The sequence below is a fragment of the Ictalurus punctatus genome, unplaced genomic scaffold (genome assembly GCF_001660625.3).
Source record: "Ictalurus punctatus breed USDA103 unplaced genomic scaffold, Coco_2.0 Super-Scaffold_100056, whole genome shotgun sequence".
Taxonomy (NCBI): Eukaryota; Metazoa; Chordata; class Actinopteri; order Siluriformes; family Ictaluridae; genus Ictalurus; species Ictalurus punctatus.
The window spans coordinates 2,590,092-2,602,293 of NW_026521088.1; the positions used below are offsets into that span (position 1 = coordinate 2,590,092).

Genomic DNA, 12,202 nt, shown 5'->3' on the forward strand with positions numbered 1-12,202 from the left:
CACGCGCGCTCACATGCTCCACAGCGTGCTGCTTAAAGGGGAATTCATGGCAGAACTTGGTCGGCCGTGTCGGTAGACTCGGGCTTGAGCAGAACTTGGTCGGCCATATCAGTAGACTTGGGTGTGAGCAGAACTTGGTCGGCCGTGTTAGTAGACTTGGGCTTGAGCAGGGCTTGGTTGTCCTGGTTAACAGACACTTGGGACAGTAACTGGGCTTTGCAGTGGAAGAGCAGTAGAATGCTTCCTGGAGACCCAGTTTTTTGCAGGTAGGGCATTGTAGCTTGGTCTCCCTCCTGCAGCCCTCAGACATGCATGTCAGTGCCACCTCCTCCACATTGGCTGGAACCTGAAGCAGATCGGTGGAGGCTGACCTGTCAATCCACTCATAATAGAGCTTAAAGGGCAGGTCAGGCTGGGGCTGTCCATTGACTCTCCACCCCAGTAAATCCAGACCAAGAAGCTGCCCTGGCTGCGTGAACTCCTCCATAAAAAGTTCTGCAAATTGAGTGACATCCTGGAGGGCAGAGGACTCTGCTCACCAGCTGCTTCGCCCAGTCACGGGCCGGTCCACAAAACCTGGACACCAAGAACCCGATCCACTGTCTCTTAGTAGGCTTGGGATACGCCAGGCTGCAGAAATATTCCTGGCAGCTGAAGAGGCACTCCAGCGGGTAGCTGCTCAATCCTGCTGTCTCTGGCGGCAGTTCAACGGCGTACCGTTGAGGGAACTGCACGGACAAGAAATGTGAGGTCAGTAATCAGAACGTTTCCCGATAAGGTATTGTCCTGCTACTCCCATTGTAGCGTGATGTCTCCCCTGTCTTCCTGCTGCATCCATGTTACGGCAGAATATTCTGTCACATTTCGTGATGCAATGAAGATAAGGTAGGATGCAAGTGCAGTATGAACAGTTTTATTGAGAGACACACAGGCAGGTAAATCCAAACAGTAATCCACAAACATAATCCAGTAACATGCAAAGTTCAGAGGCCACGCCTCCTTCACTTTGACTGAGACACAGGACATGCCTCCTTCACTATGACTGAGACACAAAGGCCACACCTCCTTCACTGGGACTGTCTCATAAGCCACACCCCCTTCAATAGGAATGAGGGATGAACAGTGGTAAAGGAGACATATTTGATAATGTAAGTAGTAATAATCAGAACTCTGTGTGTGTGTGTGTGTGTGTGTGTGTGTGTGTGTGTGTGTGTGTGTGTGTGTGTGTGTGTGTGCAGCCTGTGCTGTCTCTGCCTTGCTGTGTGAGGTGGCAGAATGTGGAGGAGGAGAGATGGAGTTTGATGTTGCACTTGGTCAAGAGAAGCTGACTGAAACAAGCCTACAGCTTACACACCTACTGTCAGCTGGGTATATACCGGTGAGTCAGACCGGTAGCTCCAAAAGTATTGGCACCCATCGTGCAAATGCGCACCACTTATTAAATCATGTCATGATCTTAAACATACGGGGATTCTGTATAAAACAATATTTTTCTTAAGGAGTGCTTTATTTCCTGCAAACGTATTGGCTCTACTACAGATAACATTAGTCACCGCCTCCCCCACCACCAACAAATCAGGCCCAAAGCATCACTTTACAGATTTCACAATGGCTATCAGGTGCTTTTCCTTATATACAGTCCCCTTTCTTGATGATTTTCAAGGCTGAAAAGTTTAAACGGCCCACGTTGTACTCAATGCTGTTTTAAACTGCTAATATAGAGTTCCTTCTGAAACTATTAGAACAGACGATTCATTTGTTTGTGCTATACACCAAAAACATTTGCGTTTGAGATCAAACAATGAGATATGAGATGAAAGTTCAACTTTTATTTCCTGGAAAAAGGAAATGTATAGGAACAGACAAGTCTGGAAGTAAGTTAAAATAAATAACACTTAATATTTGATGCATATCCCTTGCTTGCAGTAACTGCATCAAGTGGTATGGCCTGTGTTTCTGCTCTCAAAGTGTCTGAGACCTTCACCCCTACCCTGTGGAGGTTGTTGTTGATGTCACTAACTGTTGTTTTGTCGGGTTCCTTCATAGCTCTCACAATGTTTCTGTCATCAGCTGCTGTTGTCGTCCTTGGCCGATCCATTCGGTGTCTGCTGCTCAGTACACCAGTGCTTTCTTTCTTTTTCAGGATATTCCATATTGTTGTAGTGGCTATGCTCCAATGTTTGAACAATGCCTCTGATTCTTTTTCCCTCTTTTCCCAGCTTCAAAATGACTTGCTTTTCTCCCATAGACAGCTCTCTGATCTTCATGTTGGCTTATCCTTTTTAACAACAGATGCAGTCTTCACAGGTGAAAGTGAAGGCTAAAACCAAAACTAAGAGTAGATGTTCAGCGCTATTTATTGTTTAAACAGTCAATCTAACAGGACACACCTGGGTAACAAGAAACACCTTTCAGTCACATGTTCCAATATTTTTACTCGCCTACAAATTGGCTGGTGTGATACAAAACGTGCTATGTTCTATGTCGGTTATCACCTCTACATGTAAATACCAGGAAATAAAAGCTGAAACTCTCGTCTCATATTCATCTTTTGATCTCAAACTCAAATGTCTTCAGTCTACAGCAAAAGAAAAAGAATTGGTCTTGTCGTTCCAGTAGTTTCAGAGGGGACTGTATCTTTCTGTCCATATAAAAGTTGTTCGTTAATAAGAATCTTTCTCGTTCGAGCAATGGTAACAGTTCCTGTAGTTGTTGTGGCTGAAGTTTTCCCCGCTTCAGAAGTGGTGCTGTGATGGATGGATGATGTTTGTGTGTGTGTGGAAGATTTCTATAAATATCTACTTATATAACTATCACGGACTTCCAACCCACAAGCAGACAAAACATTAGATCAGTTCAAAATAAGTCTGAGGCAAAGCAAACTAACAGACAGGCATCACTGCAGTGCGTGACGCTGTTTTGTCTCAGAGGTTTGTCAGAACCGCTGTGTTCCCCACAATGCAGTGCAGAGTGCCCTAGAAAAAATGTTGACTAAATTCTTAGTGTATACTGACGACTGAGTGTTCTTCAGACTGTTTTCCTCATTATTTAAGTGCATTTCCTAAGTATTCACCCCCCTTTCAACTTCTGACACCTATTGTGGATAAAAATGACATGAAATAAACACAAGGGAGACCTAGTATCCAGTAAAGGGGAGAAGAAGAAAAGACGGGCACCAAGACACACAGAAGCGGTGTGAGGCGGATATTGACTGATATTGAATATTGAATTGGATTCACACTTTACTTAGATCTTTAAGAGTAATACACTATGGTTTATTAGTCAAAAAGTCAAAAAGAAGTATACGAGCTGAGGAGTGATAACACACACACACACACACACACACACACACACACTCGTACAGTCAAGGGCGGGCAAGTAGACATAACACACACACACACTCTCTCTCTTTCACACATACTACAATAACTTTATAAGAATAATAAAAAGGAATATTAAGATATTATAAGGGTAATATCTTATTATATATATATATACTCTATAAAAAACAGAATAGTAGGATATGTAGGACAGTAGAAGGGTAATATAATGATATTATGAAGTAGGAAGTACAGTAAACCATTTTTCAAGCAGTATAACTATATATAAAATGGAGATATAGAGCAAATATGAAAATAAATTATAAACTAGAAATGCAGGCTCGCAAGGAAGGACTTAATGTTAAGAGAGAACCATGAGGAGCCATTTATAAGGGTGGCTGAGTCAAGCTGCCCCCCCGTGAGATAATAGTAAGACCAAGGTCACTCTAGATTGATTTGTCTCTCCACTTTTGATTTTACGGGTTATTCAAATCCCTTGGTTTCGATTCTCTGGGTTACTGAAATCCCTTAGTTTTGAGTCTCTGGGTTATTGAAATCCCGTGGATTTGACTTTCTGGGTTATTAGAAATCCATGGGTTTTGATTCTATGTGTAATTTGAAAACCTCTGGTTTTGATTCTATGTGTAAGTGAAATAGCCCTTTTCTGGAACATAAGAGTAAGGTAGATGAGCTCTTTTTTAACCCTATTGGTAGTGAGATCATAGTCTTCTTGAAACATATGGGTTATTTAGTGTGTAAATACAGTATAAATACTGGAGCTTAAGCTCAGGGTATCAGATCACTTCTGAGAATTCTCATCGGTGTGGATCTCGTGTGGTGGAACGGAACAATAAAGCTGGACCCTTGCTTCTTCTCACTCACGGCTGGTGTCTTTTTTTCTATCTCCAACTGGGTTCAGAGGTAGATGTGAGTGTTGGCTTCTAAGTTGAATTTTAAATGTTTTTGGGTAATAGGCTAAATTTGAGCCAACACACCCCATCCCCTAACCCCCCACACACACACACACACACGTACACATTTTGTAGTGTTACCACCACCATGCGTCACAATGGGGATGTTGTCCTCAGGGTATTGGGTTTCTGCCAAATGGCAGACTCAGTCTCAGATAAGCTTTCCTCACACGTTTTCAGAGTCTCCGACATGTCTTCAGGTAAACTTCACACAGGATATCGTACAAGTGTGCCATAAATATGTTTATCCTGTGAACAGCTTCTTCCACGGTTCCATTTGCGATCGCAGAAACGAAAGCAGAATCGAGCAAACGCCGCAATATTCGGAACAGCTTGCAACGTTTTAAACTTACCGCCGATTTTCTGCAGATCTGGGCCAAGATTTCCTCTTCGATTCATGTCCGTCAACATGATTAACAGCTAAAAGGTCTCGTTTACCAACAAACATCACCGCGGAAGAACGCGCAAAACAATTTTGTGTGAAAAACAACGTAAATTTGAAAAAAGCCACAGAAAAATCGAGCATTTTGGGCCACAATAATCACAATGTAAATAAATAAATGTATATAATGTATATAAATAATTATAAAAACCCTCCGAAATCCTGTACAGACTGGATTACAGTGTGTTTCTCTTGTACCAGGTGCTGATGGAGGACCGGCAGAGCGAGGCGGTGTACCTAGAGATCAGTCCTCTTTTCCTCCAGGCCGAGAACAAACACAAACTCTTCCAGTTCGTCTCGCAGTTCCTCTAAGGCTGACGCAGGAGAAACACACGTCTACTCCGCTCTAGGTTTAGTTACAAAATATCAGTGTTTCTGGTAATTCGCTTGGAGCAAGATGTGTTCTTGAACGTGGACCTTTAAAAACTGCATTTGGTTTCTCTCTTTCTTATGAATGTAGTTAGGAAATGTTTGTTGTGGTTTTCAGTTTTGCACTGAAGCTATGAGCTTAATGTGCTGTAGCTAACAAGTGAAGCTTATATCTAGCGGTTTAGCATCATGAAACCTAAAGCATTATGCCTTTACTACTAGCAGCTAAAAATTCTTTATTTGTATAGATAGATTTCTAAACCAGTGTGTGATGATTTAAGCGTTCATTTTCCACACTGTTGACAGTTTAGAGCCTTGTAGCTCTAGTGCAAACTGAAGACTGAGCTCTGAGCTACATGTTGTGTGTTAAGTGTGTTAATGTCATTCGATATAATGCTGATGGTAGGCTTTGAGTGAGAATATTGGTAGGATTTTGAGTTGATCAGAGCTGTTAACCAATAAGAGAGCAGGATATTGGTCATTGTATTCAGTTTAATTAGTGAGTGTTTGACAATGTTGGATTGTTAGGAAGTTAACGAGTTCTTCTCTGGTTTCTGTTTGATGAAAATTGTTGCTTTATAACGTTGCTTTGTTTGATTTGGAGAGACGAATACAGATTTTGTTCTGCACCGTCACTCAATCCGGATCTTTCTTTTTCCACGTACTCATACATGATGTTGTTAACGATGAGTGACGGAGCTTATGAACCACTGACCCTCCAATCAGCCCCTGATTATCCACTGGTAATGCCGCCAGCCCTCTTGGGACACCGTAGCAATCCCATAACCCCCCTCTTTCACCCCACACAAGTACATATATAGACAGACTCCTTCCACATGCAGCACGGCGAGAGAGATGCTGACGGACAGGGCTGATTACTATAGTGCACCAGGTGCTGAGTAAGATCTCGAGACACACACACACAGGTGAACTGCACAAGGACCTCCTGCACACTCACGGAGAAGGCGATCGATAATGTCGAGAGAGATTCGCAGGTTGGACAACCCACTAATACAGTAATAATAATCAACAGAGCTCTATCTCCTGGAAGATCACAGCACCTGCACTCTGGACCAATCACTTCTAGTGCACACAAATCTGATTAGGATTTCAGAAACGTCTAGACATTAAAGCATTTCAACGGTGAAAGGGATTTATTTTAATTTTTTCCATCTCCATAGCTCAGATAAAAGTCAGCCAACCGTGCAGGAGTCACACCACTGTGTTTCGGAAGAACCCGATCTCCTCGGATATTAATTTTGAAGAACGCTGTACTTTGTGTTTCCTCTCTCCAAAAGTAATCTCAAAGGATACGTCTGTACAGCTGTTCCTGCCTCAGTAGGAGATAACTCCAGAGCTGTTTTCAGACTCATTTCTCTAATCGCTTAGTTCTGCACGGTCATCAAACACCAGACGTGATGAATGACTTTCTAAACCAGTCATCACCAAGGGCACCTCTTAACGTTTCTGAGGATTTCGGCTCACCAAAACTTATTGCGCCCCTGTCTTTTATGTATATTTACTCAAGGGGATTAAATGAGCCACGGTGTTTCTCCATCACCATGACCAGGTCATATTAGTCTTATAGAGATTCACAAAATTGGAAAATGGAGAACAAGCCTACGCAGTGTAAGAAACTGGAAACTGAGCTCACCTTTAGAAAGATGGGTGGCTTTCTGAACACGCCCACTCCTGGAGGCGTGCCTGTTAGAAACACGTCGCCTGGGTACAGAGTCACAAACCTGCCTTCAAGGCAAATGAACAAAGCTGTACAGAAGACACTAGGGATGCAGTAACAATACACCAATGTCTCAGTGCTCACTGATCTGAACTGCTCCCACGTGCAACAGTTTCTCTGCACGGTCACATTACTGCTTAATGTGCTGCACGATTCACTCAGCACAGTATCAGACCTATACCAGTACTGGTATCAATGCATCCCTAGAAGAGTCTGAACACTGAATCTGAACACTGCTGTAAGATCAGGTCAGTGAAATATGTTCACCACCATGCGCTGGATACTTACTGCGAGACCCACACCACCACCTTCTCCGTCTTAAAGATCAGCTGACTGGTGTTGCTGTCCTGAACTACATCACCGTTTACCAGGCACCGGATCCCCAGATTGTGGACGTCTGATTTAAAAACAGCACATTACAGCTCTGACTCAAAGCCTCATGTTTTTTTTTACGTTCACAACAATTTTTAGTTCAGGTTTCCATCTCACCGGCCCCCCACCTACCCTTCAGTGCTTCTGTGGTAACAAGAGCAGGCTCTAGTGGACAGAATTTGTCGAATGTTTTTCCCAGAAGCCAATGCTTGCCGTTCTTCATCTGCCAAACACGAGCGCTGATCTCACTGGCTACGGTGAAGCCGGCAACGTGACCGCGAGCGTCCTCCTCCTGAGAATAACAGGCATGAGCGTAAGACGCCTCTTTTTTATAGGAATGAATTTCTAATTTGGCATGATTTTTGTCCTCACACCAAACGTAGCCAGGATAAGTTTCATGTCTGCGGTTTGCTTCATTAGTTTTTGCACTGGAGCTGTGACAATAATGTAGCTAACAGATGGAACAAATAGGAAGTCTCTCTCATGCACATTTTAACAGCTAATATCGATCTTTAGACAACAGGACAATGTTTTATCATGTTTGAGTCATTTAGTTGTTAGTTATAGACTAAATTTAGTCAGCTGAACCTGATCTAAACCTTAAGGACTGAAAGCTGTTTTGGATATCAGCCAAAAGATTACATATAAGTCAGTCCATGAAGTCTGCCCCACCTCTGAGCACACTCTATGCCCTTCTCTCCCAGCTCCAAGAACTCTCTCATGGTGGCACGGTCTGATTCAACACCTTCAGGTCGACGACATCTTTCGTGCTCTCCACACTGACCTTCACACTTCCCTCAGCTCCCTTTCAATCCAGGTATTGGCCAGGAATCAAACCTGGGTCAACTGCTTGGAAGGCAGCTATGCTCACCACTATACCACCAATGCCATGCTGGGCAATTCAACTCTGGTGAACAAAAGTTTAAGTATGTGCGTTTCTCATCAGCAGACCATAGGCAACAGCCAAAGATCTGCACTCATGGTTTCTGTGGTGTAGTGGCTATCACGTTTGCGTCACATGCAAAAGGTCCTGGTTTGAGACTGGGCAGAAACCAGCTGGAAGTTTTGAACTTTGCTTTAATAACTGACCAGTCGTCATCACGGTAGGATCAGGTCCTCTAGGAACAGCCGGAAAGCGAGACCTTGAACAGAGCAGATTTCCTTCTTTTGGGCTTTTGTAGCAAAGCAGATAACATTTGCTGACAAAATGAAAGGGAGTCTCTGGTTTTCCACAGAAAGTGGAAGCCTGGCTCTTTCGTTGCTCAATAAGACTCTGAACGTGACTGGAAAATTTTCCGTAAAGTACTGGTCAGCAAGTTCACCTATCAGCAAGAGGTCTACGCCCGGAAAAGGCTGGGAGCGGCTTCCCTTCCATTGAGCCTTTTGCAGCAAGGCAGATAACAGCTGCTTGCAAAATCACAGGCAGTCTCTGCTTTTCCACTGAATGTGGGAGCCTGGCTCTTTCCTTCATCAAGAAGACAAGAGTAATGATGCGCTTGACTCGAGGTTGCAGCTTGTAATTTCCCACCTCCAAGCAGGAAAACGCAAAGAAAACGCACCCTCAACTTGAAATTGCCATTCGTCAACAGTGGGAAGTCTCCTCATCTACCAGTTCCTTCACTGTTCATCGAGTGACGTCGAGTCAGCATGACAGATTCTGAACTAACAAAGTGGCACTTACCTTAGTGGTTATTTGCTTTGGATCAGGGTTGTCCAGTCTTATCCAGAATGGGCCAGTGTGGTTGCAGGTTTTCATTCTAACCAAGCAGAAGCCACACTTTAGTCTATTGAAAGCCAAGATCAGCAGATCAAACAATTGGAATCAGGTGTGGCTCCTGCTAGATTGGAACGAAAACCTGAAGATTGGACAACGCTGCTTAAGACCAATCAGCATATAGACATCTTTGCTTATTAAATATAAAACACTAACTATATAGATGGCTGATTGCGGAAAATGTACACCTCTCATCACAGTTTGCATGCTAGCTTGTCGCTAACAGAAGACAGACTCGGAGAGACGGCATTTTCTTACATTTTCGCCCCTGTTCACGGGTCAAACGTGCCCTGGTGGATAATGATGTGTTTACAAACAGCAAAGAACCACTAACAACACAAGTGGGAAGCAGAAACAGTTCTAGGAGGCCTGCAGAGAATCTTATGGCACATTCTGTTGACTAATTTATTTTCAGGTAGGTGATCCCTTCCTTCTGTGCCAACTACCATAAAGTACCTCAAGTAGCTACCGGTTTCAATCCGTGCATTGGCCGGGAATCAAACCCAGATCTACTGCTTGGAAGGCAGCTTTTTTTTTTTTTTTGATTGATTGGGTCCCCTTCAAACCTGTATCCAATCTTTATCCCAAAAGAGGATGTTGTGCAGAGATCATGAAAACACTTATCCAAATAAAAAGCTTACAGCACCTAGTATCCCCGTTCAGTCTCCCAAGCAAGTACTAACCAGGCCCAGATTTGCTTCCGAGGTCAGATGAGATCGGGCTTTGTCAGAGTGGTATGGCCGTAAGCAATAGCTGCCCCCAAATGGGGCCTATTTAAATAGTGTAAGCAAACGACTGACTGACTGACTGACTGACTGATTGATTGATTGATTGGGTCCCCTTCAACCTGTATCCAATCTTTATCCCAAAAGAGGATGTTGTGCAGAGATCATGAAAACATTTATCCAAATAAAAAGCTTACAGCACCTAGTATTCCCATTCAGTCATCCAAGCAAGTATTAACCAGGCCGAACTTTGCTTTGCTTCCAAGGTCAGATGAGATCGGGCTTTGTCAGAGTGGTATGGCCGTAAGCAATAGCTGCCCCCAAATGGGGCCTATTTAAATAGTGTAAGAAAACGACTGACTGACTGACTGACTGACTGACTGACTGATTGACTGATTGATTGATTGATTGATTGATTGATTGATTGATTGATTGATTGGGTCCCCTTCATACCTGTATCCAATCTTTATCCCAAAAGAGGATGTTGTGCAGAGATCATGAAAACACTTATCCAAATAAAAAGCTTACAGCACCTAGTATTCCCATTCAGTCTCCCAAGCAAGTACTAACCAGGCCCAACTTTGCTTTGCTTCCGAGGTCAGATGAGATCGGGCTTTGTCAGAGTGGTATGGCCGTAAGCAATAGCTGCCACGAAATGGGGCCTATTTAAATAGTGTAAGCAAACGACTGACTGACTGACTGACTGACTGACTGACTGATTGATTGATTGATTGATTGATTGATTGATTGATTGGGTCCCCTTCAAACCTTACTGTGATTTCAGCTGTGTGGCAACAGTTCAGGGAAGACGCACATGTGGGTGTTATGGTCAGGCGTCCATATACTTGTGGTTACATAGTGTATTATGTTTATGCTGTAATGAAGATTCAGTGAACTGCAGGCTGGTGACTGATTTCAGCACCAAGGACAGCACCAGTGGAGGCCTGAGTCACTATGTGAGCCTGAGAGAAACAAGTCTCTCTCTCTCTCTTTCTTTATCTCTTTCTGTCTGTCTGTCTGCCTGTCTTTCCATCTCTCTTGATCGGTCTCTGTCTCACTCTCTCAGTGTATGTGTGTCTCACTGTCATCTCTATCTCTGTCTCTCACTTTCTGTCTGTCTGTCTGTCATTCTCTCTCACTTTCTGTCTGTCTGTTTTTCTCCCTCTCTCTTTCTGTCTGACTGCCTTTCTGTCTCTATTGATCTGTTTCTGTCTTTCTTTCTTTCTCTCTCTTGCTCACTTTCTCTGTGCAAGTATGTCTGACTGTATTTGTCTCTGTCTCTTTCTCTCACTTTCTTTCTGTCTGTCATGAATGAATGAATGCCTTTTATTGTCACTATACACATGTATAATGAAATTAAGAGCCTCTCCTTTTTTGTTCCGTGCCAACATGTACATAAAATAAACAAGAAGAATAAACAAGATAAATAAGATAAATAAACAAGATAAATAAACAGATAAATAAACAAGATAAATAAACAAGATATTGGGGTGGATGGGGGAGGTACTATGAAATGCACAGTTTTGAGACACCCTGTAACGTCTCCCTGAGGGCAACAGATTGAACAGATCAAAGCCAGGGTGAGAACTGTCCTTAATGATAGTTTTTCCTCTGCTGAGGCAACGGGAAGTGTAAATATCCATCAGGGAGGGGAGAGGGCAGCCAATGATCTTCTGTGCTGCTCTTACTACTCTCTGAAGCCTCTCCATGTCTGCCGCTGTGCAGCTACCGTACCACACCGTGATACAGTATGTCAGCAGGGTCTCGATGGACGAGCGGTAGAAGATCAGCAGCAGATTGGAGTCCAGATTGTACTTCCTGAGAACCCTCAGGAAGTGTAGCCGTGTTTGAGCCTTCTTGATAACCGCTGTGATGTTGTCCGTCCAGGAGATGTCTGCAGAGATAAGGACACCAAGAAACCGGATGGTGTGGACCCTCTCCACACACTCACCATTAATGAAGAGGGGGGCCAGCTCCGTGTTGTGTTTTCTGAAGTCTACAATGAGCTCCTTGGTTTCCTTGGTGTTTAGAGCCAGATTGTTCTTTGAACACCAGGCTGCCAAGTTTAGGACGTCCTCTCTGTAGGCTGCTCCTCTCCTTTTGAGATGAGTCTGACCACTGTGGTGTCGTCAGCAAACTTGATGATAAGATTATTGTTGTGGACTGGTCTACAGTCGTATGTGTAGAGACAGTACAGGAGGGGGCTCAACACACAGCCCTGTGGAGAACCTGTGCTCAACGTGCGAGTGGAGGAGAGGTGGGGCCCGAGTCTCACTGTCTGAGACCGGTTGGTGAGAAAGTCCTTTATCCAGGCACATGTGAGGCGGGGGAGGCCAAGAGTGACCAATTTGGTGACAAGAATGTCCGGAATGATTGTATTAAAAGCCGAACTGTAATCCACAAAAAGCAGCCGGACGTAGCTCTGTTGCTGCTCTAGATGGCTCTACACGTAGTGGACAGCTACGGCGATAGCATCCTCGTCCCCAATATC

General features: G+C 43.8%; 1 protein-coding gene and 2 pseudogenes across 1 annotated transcript; all 3 read right to left on the reverse strand.

Annotated features, from left to right (window-relative positions):
* Window positions 1-6,448: 6,448 nt before the first annotated feature.
* On the reverse strand, window positions 6,449-11,420 carry LOC128630369 (fumarylacetoacetate hydrolase domain-containing protein 2-like). The gene is made up of 4 exons (XM_053678835.1): window positions 11,400-11,420; window positions 7,345-7,663; window positions 7,129-7,237; window positions 6,449-6,844 (listed from the first exon to the last, which is right to left on the reverse strand). Exons 1-4 carry the CDS (start codon window positions 11,418-11,420, stop codon window positions 6,685-6,687), a joined length of 609 nt encoding a protein of 202 aa, XP_053534810.1. The 3' UTR covers window positions 6,449-6,684.
* On the reverse strand, window positions 9,902-10,020 carry LOC124627568 (uncharacterized; annotated as a pseudogene).
* LOC124627569 (uncharacterized) lies at window positions 10,233-10,351 on the reverse strand (annotated as a pseudogene).
* Window positions 11,421-12,202: the final 782 nt, after the last annotated feature.